The sequence below is a fragment of the Dreissena polymorpha genome, chromosome 11, assembly GCF_020536995.1.
Source record: "Dreissena polymorpha isolate Duluth1 chromosome 11, UMN_Dpol_1.0, whole genome shotgun sequence".
NCBI classification, from domain to species: Eukaryota; Metazoa; Mollusca; class Bivalvia; order Myida; family Dreissenidae; genus Dreissena; species Dreissena polymorpha.
The window spans coordinates 58,971,995-58,989,238 of NC_068365.1; the positions used below are offsets into that span (position 1 = coordinate 58,971,995).

Below are 17,244 nucleotides of genomic sequence, written 5' to 3' on the forward strand. Positions count from 1 at the left end.
AGTGGACACACTGATCCCACGAATAAAATAGAACAAGCTAAGTTGTTCTTACAAATTCAATAAATGACATGTGACTGAAAAATTGCCACAATATTTTTGGTTTTATGTTCATTTTTAAACATAACTATTATTACACTTAACAGTATTTTGTGATTGCGCAAAAGTTGAAAAACAACATGTTTTCGATAGATTTTATAGATTTTCCTTTGATCTAGAAACTTTTTTTATTGAAGCAGTTCATGTTATGAACTTTTTTTGTTATCACTTTCTGCAAGCCGACTTAATGGTACTAATTTTGCTAATTCAAAGTTTGGAATTAATAAGTACAGTTTTCCATTATATCGCTTAATGTTTTCACTTTATTTTAGACCTCTTTAAACAGAGTGTTGTAACACGATCTGGAAATAGCTGTTGTTACTTGTTATTCATACTGCTTTTTAGCGCAGATAATTGGTCACAAATTCTGTATAGGTACGTTGTGGCGACTTAAGATAATGTCCAAATATATCTTTGTGCGTTACTTAATTTGACGATGGTCTACAAGTTCATGTTGTAGACATACATGTATGACTGTTACGCGATAGCATTCGCATGCTTTTATTAAAAGTTCATTTTGAATGATATGATTTATAACGGTAACCTTTTCTTCCGTCGACTTTTTTAACCAGCCACGCACTCGAATGACTATTGCCGCTTATTTTAACATGAGTGGTCCATAAATATACAACACCATGAAAGGTATTAGAGTTCCTTAGTGAATAGTATGGACATGTGACTTGGAAAAACAAGAAGTACGTTCTTAAATTAGGAGTTTCCATGATGTGTTACGTTAAATGTCACATTGTTACAGAGTACCGAGCAAAAGATGGACATGTTTTTAAAATGTTTTATCTCATAGTCGAAAAGCTTTTTTATAATTATTGTTTCACTTCTAAAAATAAATAACATTTACATGTTTTCTTTTATTTCTATGACGATTTAATTCATCACACAAAAAATGTTCATTTGTGCAGTAACGATTTCCCAGTCAGTGTGATGAGTATGTTGACATCAAATAATGTCAAATAACGGCTAAGAATGTGATTGTTTGTATTTATATACATCTATGATTCAATCTGACAGATATCAACATAAAGGTATAGATATATGGAAATACGCATTCAAGTAGCAAGGATAATTACATATCTCGAGGGAAAACTTCATATATACCCCCTTAAAAAATGTCGTATCTGGAGTATCTTAATGTTTCGTATGAATTGTGTTAGTTGTTTCTGAAAAACTATCGTATCTCGATATATTTAAATACAAAGCAAATTACAGCAGTTTCCAGCATAAAAATACGTTAAGTAATACTAATGATGACCATTTGACAAATATTTCCTAATTTCAGCAGCTTTAAAAAAAGAACTGAAGTTTTTTCCTTCTCCTGAAATGTTAAGATTTTCTAGTTACGACATTTTCGCAAGGAGCCGACGATATGACAGTTCACCTCGAGCTCGATGGTGGAGACTACGGCTTGAGACTGGTCAAGTTTGGACTGTCACAGCGAGGGGAGTACATCACTGGCATTGAGATGATGAGTAGGAAGATACAGGACGCCATACTGTTTAGTGCAGAAGATATCATTGCTGTAAACTCTGCAAAAGTCCCTTAGCCGTGTGAAAATACCAGTTAAACTTCTGGAGGTCCCAACAATTCCTGAATACTGGCTTTTTTGGCCGGTTTACAATCCTGGGCTATTATTCCCCGCCAAAGGTGATGGTATATAGATTGGCGTTTTCCTTCCGTCAGTCATTCTGTCAGTCCATCATTCTGTTTTCCGTTATTCCCTCCATCTGTAATTCTGTCCGTCTGTCTGTCAAAAAAAACGAAATTGGCGGGCATATTGAGTCAACTAATTTTCTTGTTACCAAGTTTCTGTTGAGTGGCCAATTAAGGTAAGTTTGTGAAAGTAATATATAAGAGATAACCAGACATCGTGGCCAGTAATGGATTTAGGACTATTACCCTATAGAGGCAAAAATATTAAGCAGTCTTGACGAAACTTGATAAGATTGTAAATCTTAACAATATATAAGGCATTCTTGAATTTATGTTTAGTAAAACTGCTATCGCCAGGTCAGTTAATCAACTATTGCTGAAATTGCACTGGGATTGCGCTAAGGTCCATTATTGCCCTCTTGCTTAATTAATGGAAATAAACTAAAGCAAATTCATTAAAGATCACACAATTGTTTGATCACAATTAAGGTAGCGCACCTCTAATGATTTCCCGCGATTTCTTCGAAGGTTGAAGAGCCTACTATTAGGTGCCATAGCCTAGTGGTTCAGGCGAAAGACTAGAAATCTTTTGGGATATTCCCGCGCAGGTTCGAATCCTGCCGACGACGTATACTTTTTTGCGACGCGTTTTATTTATTTTCTAACGTAATTTGATTTAATATGGCATATAAGCTATATTTATTGTTAAATATGTTGCAATTTTTATGCACATTCTTCAATTATTAAAATTAAAACAACGTTATGGCGAAATTGGGTGATTTACTGTTGAAAATACGAACCATGCATGTTGCATTTTTATTTTTATTTCAAAAAGTAAACGGTAAATCTGTCTATTTCTTGGTATTTTTGCTGTATATAGTGTTTCTATAAAAACTAAGTTTAAAATATGACTTAAATGATACTATTTTGAATTTTATGACACTTTGTTTTTATCCGACCCATTTTTTACTTGGCTGAAATCACTTACATTTCATGGCGCTCTTCCATAGATAAAAATTTGTAAAAAAATAAATGTCTGTAAAAGAATACTTATTTCATCTTGTTTAAACTTTAAACACCTTTACAGCATCTGTACACACCAACTGCATGCCCATATTTGGAAATTTGAATGAATTATGGAACTTTTATATACCCCAGGGGTGAAAAAAAACTGGACAAAAGCCGAGCGTGGAGGTGGTTTTGAAAAAATCGGTATATTTTTTTTAAAAAGCATGGAAAGCCTACCTACAAATTTGCATGTAGCTCAGTGAAATGATGCTGATTAAGAAAATAATTAATTAGATTATATTTGGATATGTGCCCATTAGAGGTGCGCTACCTTAAGTTTAACTGATTTATTGTGAAATTAACCAGCAGTATCAGAGTAGATGATTTTGATAGTTTTAACACTTTCTGTTTCCAGGGAAACCCCAGTTTATCAAATATTCAGATGATTCAAGTGAACTTTTATTAAATGACAATACATGGGACATTACTTGCACAAAAAAAATGAAATGCATCAAAAACATTGTTGATGAGACAAAAGATGGTGACTGAGTCAAGGCTTATTTTGTACTGAAGTGAGAAAATAATTCTGCAAAACAGTACAACCTGTTGTACCTATGACCATTAATTAACAAGGATTTTTTCACATTTAATAGGGTATTGTTTTAACATTCCATTTAGCGCTTTTAGTAACATATTTTCATTTGTTCTCATTCATTGTCTCTATTACTGTTCAAGGATAATGGCAATTAAGAGCAATAAGTGCATGTTTCTGCAAAGTCATATCCATCAGAGAGCTTAATTATTGAAGTAGTAAAATAAATGTCAGTGGAACGTATTTTGACCACACACAAAAATGTAAACCTAAAGTAGTTTATTTGACAAAGAAACACTTCAAACGTTTGTAAAATTTTATTGAATTACAGTTTATTTTCCCAAAACATAATTTTCAAAACATTATGACTCCAACAGGCCATCAAAGGCACACATACAAAAATAGCACAAAACATAAGTATAATGACTACAATAGGCCATCAAAGACGCACATACAAAAAAAGAAGAACACATAAGTATAATGACTATAACAGGCCATCAAAAGCACACACACAAGTATAGAAGAACACATAAGTATAATGACTCCAATAGGCCATGAAAGGCGCACATACATTTTTGAAGTATAATCACTCAAATTCGCCATAAGTAGCACGCATACAATAGCAGCACAAATCCCAAATACTTTTAGTTTTATTTTAAAAAAAGTTAAGCATAAATGGCATTAAAATGTGTGTTCCTCAACAATAACGGTTGGATAATGAAAAACATCAGAATGTTTAAACAATCAAATATGGATACAATGGTTACTTAACATAAAACATTTAAAACCATATATTGAAACATGACATGAAGACAGATTGAAGAATTAATAACCATCAACAATAAAGATGGTTCTAGAACATTCTTGTTCTGAATGGTGCAATCTTGAGAGCATTAAACCAACTTATTTTCAAAATAAAGTTTAATTTCTTGTTAAATGACAAAATATGAATTCAGTAAATTATTAATATTAATATTTTTTTCCTGACCTAGTGGAAACTTTTATAATTGGAAATAACAAGTATTTATATGAATGTAACACTGGATGAGCTATTTAAAGTCCATAACAATGATTTTACCAATATTATTTAGTCCAACAATGATCTGGCGAGTGTTGGTGTTGTAGCAGACAGACGATGGTCTGCTCAGTCCATCTTTTTGTGAAGACAGAGTCGCTAGTTTCTGTTTCCCCTCACTATCTACTTGTATGACAGTATGAGAGTTGTATCCGCAGACAAGCACTTGTCCTGAAGGTGTAACACAAACAGCCTGTGGGCCTTGTAGTTCAGGGTCCGTGAAGGTGGATATCAGAGTCCCTTCTGTAGCCAGAGTAAGGAGTTTGTGCTGTGTGTTGTTGGTAACATAGATCCTGTCTCCTGCAAGACTCAAAGCACATCTGTACACTGCAAAACATGGAACATGTTATATATAAGTATACCAAAATTATAATATATGTGTTAACACTTTTGTTGCAATGTAACATGTTTGTTTTAAAAATAATTTCAAAACTGTTCATAAGTGTACACAAATATCGACAATAGAGGTAATCTTTAATTTGTTTTGATGAAAAATACCTGTACCTGTATAAGAGTAAGTTGTATCCTCAAACAGTTTTTTCACAAGTGATCCAGTCATTGTGTAGCTGTATAGGGCAGTTCCAGAGGTGATATACAGCACTCCCTGATGGTGGGCAATACCACCAGCATGATGCTGCAATGAAAACTTCCTCCCTTTCACCAGCTGTCCATTGCTCACTGAGATAAAATGCACATCTTTATTAACAGGAACAGCCACCTCACTGGGTGTGATAATACAAATGTCACATGGAGCATCAGACACATCACAGTAACTGGACACTTTGTAATTCTGGTCTAACAGCTGCACCTTTCTATTATGGTAATCTGCAACAATTACCTGGCCATTAGGCAAGCTGCAAATGCCAATGATTTCGAAGTTCTGACATGGGTCACTTGGTATTGCAATACTAAACTCGGATTTCCTCTTCACAGTGACACGTTGCATACTGTCCACAATCCTTCCTAAACTAGATTGTGCTAACAAGTACTGCTCAATGTCGGTGTTTTCTCTGAATATCATAGAACTCAGCACCGTTACAGGGTTTTCCTTCAGATATGATTCAGTCTCTAGTATTTTGTCGAGACATTTTCTGCTTGCTATGAACTCAAGTTCTTTCCTACTCTTATCACAAAGGCCATTCACAGCTTCATTGAGTGTTTGCAAGTCATCCTTTAGTCTTCTGCAGTTTTCAACATCTTTCTTGAGACAGGTTTGCAATGAGGTCCTAATTTCTTCTAGTTCTTTCATTGTTGTATTTTCTAGTGAATCCAAAGCAGCATTTAATTTCTTACGCACATCTTTGATTTCTTGCAGTTTTTCCCTACATGATACCTCTAGGGACTGAACTATGCCCTCTTGTTTACTCTTAAACTTATTAAGTTCATTAACAATAGTTTGAAGATTGTTTGACACCTGTTGCATATCAAATGACTGGGTTTTGACTGACTCAGAAATTAGAGTCATATTTGTGCACTGTCTGAAATAGAAACATGCATCAAAATGACCAGAAGTGTCATTTGAAATGTTTAACTGACATCTATAACATTAACAAGTTACATGTATAATACTCAAAGCAGTGCATGTTTTGGCAAAAACTTTTGCGTCTAAACTTAAGTGTATAAAGAGAATAACAGGTTACTGCCTGATCTTTTTGTAAGATATCAGTCAAGGCTTAGAGTAATATAATGGCAAGGCTTGCTGAGCCGTTATTTTATTCATGCAGAACCTGATAACTTGCAAAAAGATCAGACAGTAACATGTTTTTTTTCTGTTTATCATACCTCCACGTCCCCGATTTTAAAGAAATAATGAAATAATCGCTAAAAAAATGCAGTTTTAGCTGGAAAGAATATGACTTTTGTCGTTTGACGTGTTAATAATGACGTCATGAGCACGCGTGCTTAATATTTGTAAAAATTGTTTTTTGCTGTTTGTGTTGCATTTTGTGTTTAAACTATATTACATCTTTGTATCAAATTGTTTGTTTTGTTGAATCTGATTCGATTTTACTAGAATGATTACTTTATAGTTAATTCCGAGTAATATTACTATCCTCCACACATGACTGATATAAAAACTTCCTGTTGACCATGATATATACGGAATATTACGCTAGTCAATTGTTCCAAGCGTTTGTACTACTCGAGTGGCTTGTGTGATGACGTTTCACACGAGAGGCGGAGCCTCGAGTGTGATGCGAAATAGCACAAGCCACGAGAGTGATACAAACTCTTGGAACAATTGACTAGCGTAATATTCCTTTTATTATATACAACAACCAACGAAAACAGTTAACACCATTTAATTTTTACTTTAACAAAACTGACAAAACAATGACTAAAACGGTACGCCATAGTTTATTTAAGACGCGTATGAATACAGTTTATGTAAATTAACATGTAAACATTCGAACCGGGAAAACACAGGTTTCCGACACGCTTACCTTAATGCCATCGTTAATCCAATTTTTATAACAATTAAGTTTTACAACTTTAATCCGATGTTTATAACAAAAACGTGTAAACGATATGCACGTCCACTTCTATCTTCCATGTCTTTATCGAAACTTAGTTTAAACCACACTATTTTATTGTATTCCTATCGAATTATACATTTATGCATGATAAACACACACTCCAAAATACGTTTTTAACACATAGTTTGCTGTTAAAAAACACCACGTCCGACATGTCCTTACAGAGTTTAGATAAAACTTGTGTGTTTTGTCACAGAAATGACGTCACACGGTGTACTACGTAATCTATTTCGTAATAAAAAATATTTATATTTTCGTTGCGTGTAATGTGACGTCATTAAATGGGTCGAAGTAATCAGGCTAGTATGGTAATACGGAAATGGAAACAGCGAGAAGCGTAATACGGGATTTTTTTTTATTTCAACGATCGATACAACCTGTATTTTGTTAAAAGCATTAAACAGGTATATAACAAAAAAATATATCAGCCAACGTTATATAAGGCAGATATCAATGCGGTATGATAAGACACAGTAACGTGATGAACAAGTATTTTGCAGTAATGCCATGGCTGTATGCGACTTACCTGTGGATAAGTAAAACACAATCAGTGCAACACAACTGACTGTGGTCCTGACAAAACATTTTCAGTTTCTCCTCTTTGTGGACATCACAGTTCAGTAGCAAATCCTCCATAGTCTTTGTTAGAGGCCATTTATTAGTTTCTCTTCTTCCATATTTGGAATGGTTTTCATATATTTGATTATGAGGATCAATGCATTTTCTGCAGAAAAACTTTGCACACGTTGCACAGAAATAATCTGCACTTTCATAAATGTTTCTACTTTCGCAACCTCCACAAACATAGTCTTTCACTAAATCTGAACTATTATGACCTGAATGTACAGTTGTCGCCATGTTGCAGTAGATATTGTAAACTGTCCTTTGTTTTGAAATGCTATCTTTCCACTGTTATTATGATCCAATCCCTATTAACAGAATGAGTATTTATGATGACACACACAGTTTTTAATTAGAATATTTACCTATATTCTAAACGTAAATCTTTGAAAATATATAAACTATGTTGACTGTTTAAGCCCACAAGCCAGTTTAACTATGTTCTGAAGTACATATCAATACTTCAAGTTACAAAAAGACCTGGTTTACATTTTGCTCAACATTTCACTGATAATAATTCAAAGGGACAAACCATTTTCTGAAAATAGGTTGAAACATGATAAATTGAGATAACAAGCACTCTCTTGCAAATTGTCTGCTTTAACTTTATTGATTTCATAACTCTACCTCGACAATTTTTATCAACTGTTATTTTTGCAATTGATTTGATAAATTTTCAAACATAAAAACCCTGAAATGAAGCACTTCATTGAAGATAAAAGCGTCTTCTGCTGTCTCAAAATATTACCTCGAAGCCAACCATTTTGTTTTATCTTGGTGTCCCTAAACTAAATTGATAACACATCTGTATCTCAGATTTCGTAGTCACTATGGATTGAGAAATAAGAAGACTTTATTACATTCACTTCAGTTCTTATAAGAGCTTAAATTATACTTTTTATTAAAACTATGGTTGGCAAATTATGCCAATATAAATAAAAAATGCTTCACATAGAGAAAAGTACTCTTGAAATGAAGATAGGTGGATAATTAACATGCATGCAAGCCCAATTTTAGAAAGATTTTAATATTTTATGAGGGTTAAAAACTCTGTCATGTCATCTTGCTAAAAGGCAGTACATGGCCTTGTTAAAGGGGCCTTTTCACAGATTTTGGCATTTTTTTTTAACTTATTCATTAAATGCTTTATATTGATAAATGTAAACATTGGATCGTAAAAGCTCCAGTAAAAAATCAAGAAAAAAATTAAAAAAAGGAAAAGAACATTGCCCGGAGCAGGTTTTGAACAAGTGACCCCTGGAGTCCTGCCAGAGTCCTGAAGTAAAAACGCTCTAGCCTACTGAGCTATTCCGCCGAGTACACATTCTTGCCGTATTTTATACCTTATATAAGCAATCTTCGTAGTTTCACAAAATTTAACGACAAAAACAGAACTCTCCAAATTATTCAATCGTTTCGCGTTGCAACGCTTTATAATTTTTAGGTTTTAAAATCGTCAAAAGATGCATATAATGGCTATATTAGAGCATGGTTAATGTTCGGTATTACTGTTTCCTCACAAATATCATAACTAAAACGAAAAATTACGAATCTGAAACAACTTTTTTCAATTTTGTCAATTTACCAAAGCGTGAAAAGATCCCTTTAAATACATTATGATTAGCTCATAGCAGTTTCAAACGCAAAGGAGGCATTCAACAAGTATAATGACAATTGTGAGAAATATAATATGCTCAGGCTGAACACAAAACAAGAAATGTCTAGAAATCTTAATACTGATATAAGAATTTAGAATATTGGCCATAACTGTGTTCCCATAATGAGACTGTATAGTTAGTAACACATTTCTCAATTTTCATCTCTGTGGAAGAAGCACAAGAACATGACATTTTGAAGGAGGGAAATCATAATTCAAGGATGTGTTTTTACTATTTAATATTGCAAAAAAAAAACATGAAATCATATTTATGAAATCCCAAGGAGATGGGACGACTGTTTTGCACATAAAGAGGTTATTTCTCAGCCCTTAAAATCATTAAAATGGGGTTTGGTCACGTAATCATTCTGTGACAGGATATCCTACATTTGATTCAAGCATGTCCACACTTCGACTACCCTTGCCTTGTGAGCTGGCCAACTTTATATCACTGAAACATTGTTTAATATGATGACAAATCCATGTAATCAAACAAGTATATTGATGGATAAAGCGTATGGTATACCAAATTTTTAATCATGATTCCGAAGGAACAAACTGGTAATTAGATTGGTGTATGTCAGCGGACGGGCGGGTGGTCGGAACAATTCTAAATGAGCTTGTCCGGGCCATAACTATGTTGTTCATTGCGAGATTTTATAATCATAAGGCACATTTGTTCACCATCATTGGACGGTGTGTCATGCGAAAAAAATACGTCAATTTTTGAAGCGTCAATGTCATGCATTGAGTTCAAAGGTCAAAATGGCCATAAATGATCTTGTCCGGGCCATAACTATGTCATTCATGGTCAGATTTTAAAATGACTCGGTACATTTGTTCACAATCATTGAACGGTGTGTCATGCAACCGAATTACGTCGATATCTCCAAGGTCAAGGTCGCACTTTGTGCTCAAAGGTCAAAAATGGCCATATCTAAGGTTGTCCGGGCCATAACTATGTCATTCATTGTGAGATTAAAAAATGATTGTAAATTTGTTCACAATCATTAGACGGTGTGTCTTGCGAAAGAATTACGTCGATATCTCCAAGGTCGAGGTCACACTTTGAGTTCAAAGGTCGGAAATGGCCATAAATGATCTTGTCCGGGCCGTAACTATGTCATTCATTGTTAGATTTTAAAATGACTCAGTAGATTTGTTCGTAATCATTGGACGGTGTGTCATGTGAAAGAATAATGTCGCTATCTCCAAGGTATATCTCATTGGACCACACAGTTAACAGTCACGGTGTCAAATTATTAGATTTGTGTTAAGCGTCCGGTTTGCGTTTAATGAATGGGGGGCTAGCTTATACAAACCACCATACGTTTTTATCACATAACGGTTGTTCTGTAATTGACTATTTACTGACATTTGATCACGATATGTCACAGTTGAACAATTTTTATATTGATGGTTTCAATGAATGGAGCGATAATGCACCTTTGCGCTTTACCTTGTGTTGTTATAATATTACTACTACTATACTTGACCATGACGAGATTAAATTTAAGCGGGATGTCAATTTACGGGAGCATTTGCGCTCTGGTCTTTATGATAATTTAGAAATTTTTAATGAAATTATACAAGAAACAGATTGTTTGAATAAAGAATCCGTAAATACTATGCTTAATAATTTTACGGATACAAGAAGTATAGCAGATCCTTTGTTTGCCAAAAAAGATGTCCGTTTCAGTATGTCACATGTACATGAAAATAATTGGTTTGATCCAGTTTGTAAAGCAGCTCGCAATAGTATTTTACATGCCCTTAGGCAGTTCAATTTAGATAAGTCACAAGAAAATCGTATATTTTTATGTGAACGTAAAAAGCATTATAAAGGTATTATTCGGAAAAAGAAAAACGCATGTTACAAAAGGAAAATGAATGAGATTGAGGATCTTAGAAGAAAAAAAAACGATAGATTTTTGGAAACACTTTAGAACAAAAACAAAAAATAAATCTGGAAATATACCTTTAGATGCTTTTCGCGACTTTTTTTAAGAACTTATGAGGAAATGTTTTTAATTGTGAAAATGATAAATCTGAGTTTTTTTTAATGAATATAATAATTTTGATTTGCCGAATAACGTTTATCCGGAGCTAGATAGACCTATCTCTGTCGAAGAAATTGTTAAAGCCGTTAAACAACTCAAGCGGAACAAAGCCCGTGGACTTGATAATTTGTTGAATGAATACTTTATAGAATCTATTGACATTTTAGCTTTGCCTTTGAGTGATATGTTCAATTAGATAATAGACTCTGGAGTTTTTCCCGAAGCGTGGACAGTCGGTATTATTGTTCCATTACACAAAAATGGCTCCGAGTCAGATGTCAAATCAAATCAAATCAAATAAATTTTATTTTGAGTCGGCAAGACAATAACAAATAACATAAGCTGTGAAGCTTTTGAACCGACTATACAACAAATGTAAACAGTAAAACAAGAGTACAGAAGCTAGTTAAAAGAAAGACAATTACTTGGGTATTAAAATACAAATACATAATCATAAGAAATACAAATACACAAACAGTCGATACAATTTAAGGCATACAACACAAATTAATCTACAGTAGACATATTCCTTACTTTCCTGCTGGTGTTGCACTAGGAGGGGCAATTTAAGTCATGATATTATCATCATCGTGGCACGCACGGGGTAAAATATGTTTAAAACAAACAAATCAATGTAAGGATGTAGATTAGCTGGACCAGCAGCAGAGTCAGTGCAAGACGTTATTTAAAATGACCAGGTAGTAATAAAGCATCGATGGAAACCAGAAGCAATATAAAGCAAAATTAATCGTACATTTGCAACCACAAATAAAACAATATGAGAGTTTAAAAGCTGTGTAGGAAGCTGCTGATCTATTCCTGTGGATAGGACTAAAAACTGCAATAAGAGAAAAGGAAATAAAAAACTGAACACAAAAAGAAACACAAAAGTGCGACCGGATAAAACTTATCTAAGAACGAATATCATCTCAAATCAGATTTGGGGTGAACTGATCAGCAGCTTTCTCACAATAAAACTAGTAACATAGCGAAAAGCAGCATAACTATGAGCAACACAACTATGAGCAGGCACAGGCAAACTAATATATTACAGCAACATAAAGTACAAAAGCAAAGATAAAATACAAAAGCAGAAATAAGGACAGCACAAACAGCCGAAGAACAAAACAAAAGGAAGCAGTGTGGCATGCCGCTCCAGATCTGTGTGCCAGCTATGCGAGCCTATGTGACATTGCATGCTGAGCATTTACATTCTTTACCATTCCAGTGCACAATTAAGCTCTTAAATTGAATAAAATTGCTCGCTTTTCTGAAGCTTTCTGGAAAGGAATTCCACAGAACTGGAGCCGCATGCCGGAATCTGTTACTACCGTACTTTGATGACTTAACCTGAGGAATCTCTAATAAGTTGGTGTACCTGAAATGGTAACAAGAGTCACGTTTAAACACTAGGTCATTTAAAACAGGTGGTGCCATGTTATTTATAATTTTGAAAGTTTCAAGTGCCATAGATCTGATTCTTCTGATATACAGGCTAGGTAGATTTGCTTTACTAAGTAATTGATCATAGGAACTACAATAATCATCATATACAAAACGGAGTGCTCTTTCCTGTATTTTTTTCAATTTTATCTGTATTACTTTTACCGCAACAACTACAGAGGTATTACACTTGTAAGCTGTCTTTCTAAACTGTTTACCTCAGTTATTAATAAGAGAGTTGAAAATGTCTGCAATGAATATAACATTATTTCGGACACCCAATTCGGATTACGAAAAGAACGTTCTACTGTAGATGCAATATTTATTCTTCAGTCATTAGTTCAGAACTATATGTTTGAAAATAAACGTATGTATGTTTTTTTGTCGATATGTTGAAATGTTTTGATTCTATTTATAGAAACGGTCTTTGGTTGAAAATATATAAATCGGGAATTCAGGGTAAAGTTTTACGAGTTGTTAGAGATATGTATAACAATGTTAAATCATGTGTTAAGTCATTTTCTTCATTTTCTGATTATTTCTCATACTCGGTAGGCTTGCGTCAAGGGGAGGTTATGTCCTCTTTGCTATTTTCTCTTTGTTGAGGACTTGGAACTTTATCTCCAAGATGATATTAATGCAGGCATAAATTTAGATGATGTTATGATTGTATTACTTTTGTTTGCTGAAGACATGGCTATTATAGGAAAAATTCCAACAGAAATTCAAAACCATTTAGACCATTTGTACACTTACTGCAATAATTGGGGATTGCAGGTTAACATAAATAAGACCAAAATTACTCAGAGAAGTGGACTTACAATAGTCAGCCAATAGAAGTTGTTAGTGATTTTAACTATTTAGGAGTTGTTCTAAACTATACTGGTAGTTTTAATCTTAATCAAGAATATTTAGTTGGTAAAGGGCTTAAGGCCATGAATATTTTACTTTGTAAATGTCAGGACTATGATTTGAAGCCTAGAAACTCTTTGTCAATTGTTTGATGCCTTTGTTGGCTCTATTATCAATTATGGAGCAGAAGTTTGGGGATATACTAAGTCAAAAGAATTAGAAAGGCTGCATCAAAAATTCTTAAAACATCTATTAAAAGTTAGACTTAATACATGTAAAAATAGGGTGTATGGCGAACTTGGGAGATATCCGCTTTATATACATAGATATGTTCGTATACTTAAATATTGGTTTAAGCTGCAGTCAAGCGACATCATTTTAAAATATGTATACAACGAAGCCGTTAGATATTGTTAAAAGGGTTGCACACATTGGGTATATAATGGTTTTTCAGATGTATTCGAAAAAGTGCATGCTTTTGATATGAAATCATTTTTGTTTGGATTAAAATGTAGAATTGTTGACTCTTTTAACCTTAAATGGCTCAATGCTGTGAACGAAAGCTCTATGATGGATATGTATAGGCAGTTTAAAACATCTCTAGTATATGAACCATATCTAAATATTTTACCTAAATCATAAAGTGCATATGTTAATTCAAACGGGTAGATACGCTAGAAATGTATGGGAAAGATCTGTAAGATACTGCATGTTCTGTGTTTTAAATGACATTGAGGATGAATATCATTTTGTTTGTGTATGCCCTATGTATAATGCTTTGAGAAAAAATACATAAAAACAACTATTATATCAAACCATCTGTTTATAAATATTTGAATTTGTTAAAAACAGAGGATAAAATTGAACTTATTAATATGTCACTGTTTGTCAAAAACGCGATATACGATCAAGACTGATAAATGATATGTCATAATATATTGATCTCCTGTATACTTATAATGTATGTAATATATTATCAACTGCATTTGTAACAATCTTATTTTAAAAACCACGAGTTTTGCTTTCTGTGTGTGTGTTTTTTTCGGCGAAGCTGTTTAACGTCACTTTTGACCTTAGGTGACCTTTAGGTTACATTCATAAAAATGCCCGCGGCTACCCACGAATGAATACACTTCATTTAGTTCATTGGCTGATTTGAAAATACCACCAGAACATTGGAAACATGGCCGCGTCTTTCTAACACTGTTTTACTGCGTGTTCAGCATGAAACAATGTTATCTCTTATGAAAAGGCATGATAGATAGAACATTTTTACACTTAACTCTTCACATCAATACAATTTGTGCGTAGATGATTCTCGATACCGTTAGGCCACACTTAAAATATTGTTGGTTTGCCATTTACCGACCCTAGATTTTACAGGTGGGTAGGTAGGTAGGAAAATTATTTTATTTTATTTTAGAAATTATATTTCTAAAACACTAATAGTCTTTGAATATTTATAACACTGGTATTAAAGCACTGTTGCAGTGTAAGAAGTCCTAGTTAGCTTAACCATATCTTGTTTGCTGTTTTCTTGCATAAATTAATATCAAATGCATGCGTGTGTGTTATTACATCAAATACGTGTTCAATAAATGATGTTAATTGCTCTAAATGTAAATAAAATATCTACAATAAGGAAAACATCAATACCACTTATTGTAACAAGATATTTATAAATTATGATATGCCAATGTAATTGTATCAACTATCATGCATGGGTTTTGGTTACTTTGGTTTGCAGTAAGTATAAAACTAATTAAAATCAGTTTTCACTTGAATGAATGAATGAACAGTAAAGCAAACCGTTTAAGAAGCTATAGAAATCATTTGACTGACTGTGACAACCAAATTTAAACAAAATAAATCGCTTCAATTTTTCATCTAAGTTCTAACTTCAGGTTAAAAGCGAAAGTAGATTAACATGTGCAAATATTAACTTCATTTGAAAACTGTTATCCATTTCAAACTGAAATCTTCCGTTAAATAATAATAAAAACAAAATGTTCAAAGCACAAGAGATGCTGTGCTTTTAATTTGTTTAGATCGTATTCACAATTGAACAGAAGTTTACATGTTGACCTTCATTGAAGATTAACACTGTCCGCCATTTTCATGATTTTGATTGTTTTGACAGGAAGCGAAAATCTCTTCTATTTCCTGTGCAAAACAATTGTAAAAACTCGTAAATTAATTTCTTTTTACTGAAAATAGTTATTAAATTTATTTTTAAACCATATGTGATATGAAACCATGCATGACATGTCTTTAAAAAAAAAAAATTGAAATCGGGACCACATGTACTTTATTGTTTTAAACAAAATGGCGGACTAAGTTGACAGTTTATAGACGCTTGCATAACTGCGCCCCCTATTATTCCAAAATATTGACTACAGTATATGTCATTCACAGCTGTTGATAATGACTCCTAACACTTCCCATATACATTTGGTTTAAAATCATATCTCGCAATATTGAACGCTTAATTACAACAACCAGTTTTGAAAAAAGGTCGCACATAAATCAACCTTTACAACAATAATTGTTGTGCAGACACCTTTTTTAAACAGAAGATTACTACACGAGGTCGGATATTCACGTAAAAACAGTCTTTTAATGAGCGAAAGCATGCAATACATCATTAAGTCCATATATAATTAAGAGCGGTGTATGCACATATTCGTTATTGAACATATTCCTGTTAATTAAGCACAATATATTTAAAGAACATACTTTTTTCTCGTCGATGATAGAAGCTTGTCACCGTTCGCCAACCAATTTCACTCATCTGCACTTAACCTACTGCAAGATGGCTAAACTTGTCGAACGTTCGATTTGCACGTACACTACTTTGACGGTTGGGATTGGTGGAATGTTTAAGACTTCTTAGTCAAAGATCCTAGTAACAAGTGGGCTGTAAGCGTTCCGGCCGTTGAACCATTTACGTCCTTAGTCTTAGTTGAAATGACAAGTGATACTTGAAACAAATTGCGATTGCTATAAAGCGGCCCGTACATGTGTAGAAACCGCGCTCTATGAAACGGTTTTATTGAATGTGCGTGAAGTGTCGTCCCAGATTAGCTTGTGCGGTACCCTTCGTGTGTGTTTAAATGCCTGTAATTTAGTATGTGTTTGAATAGATTTCAACAGAATTAATTTGTGATTACAGGTTTTCAAGTTATAATTTTAAACAAAAATTTGCACATTCATCATAATTTTCATTCTATTTGTCTTTATTGTAAAATATGTGTTTAAAAGCGGGTGTTGTTTAGTGTACATTAGCTTTTTTCACAAAATGAAATTGATATCTACCCATGGGTTTGTGTGGGTTTGTGTTCGAGAGTGCAGTAATTTTCATGAAATGAATACTGGGTATAAGGATAATTTATAGAATGTAAAGAACTTAAAAAGTCGATTCAAATGAAAGTATATGCTAGATATTTTATACGGGTTCTAAGATATCACATTACACTGAAACATTTTACTGTGAGTGCTTCAAACTTTCCATTCACTTGGTGACTTTTATTAAAATTTGTAAGCAAACAAATACAACACCATTTTCACAATTTAAGTAAAAAAAAACGACGCGACTTTTATCAATCTGAAAGGCCCCGGCCCTGTTCTCGAAATGGTGA

The 17,244-nt window shown here is 33.4% G+C and overlaps 1 protein-coding gene across 5 annotated transcripts; it reads right to left on the reverse strand.

The window, feature by feature from the left end:
* Nucleotides 1-872: 872 nt before the first annotated feature.
* LOC127850275 (uncharacterized) lies at nucleotides 873-16,507 on the reverse strand. 5 transcript variants are annotated; one of them, XM_052383174.1, is made up of 5 exons: nucleotides 16,343-16,507; nucleotides 12,662-12,689; nucleotides 7,500-7,902; nucleotides 4,941-5,914; nucleotides 3,664-4,763 (listed from the first exon to the last, which is right to left on the reverse strand). In XM_052383174.1, exons 3-5 carry the CDS (start codon nucleotides 7,829-7,831, stop codon nucleotides 4,411-4,413), a joined length of 1,659 nt encoding a protein of 552 aa, XP_052239134.1. In that variant the 5' UTR covers nucleotides 7,832-7,902; nucleotides 12,662-12,689; nucleotides 16,343-16,507; the 3' UTR covers nucleotides 3,664-4,410. The 5 variants fall into 5 exon arrangements, 4 of the variants coding, with proteins under 4 accessions (XP_052239134.1, XP_052239132.1, XP_052239131.1 ...); XM_052383172.1 differs by having other exon boundaries at nucleotides 12,648-12,689; XM_052383171.1 differs by lacking the exons at nucleotides 12,662-12,689; nucleotides 16,343-16,507 and having other exon boundaries at nucleotides 7,500-8,287.
* Nucleotides 16,508-17,244: the final 737 nt, after the last annotated feature.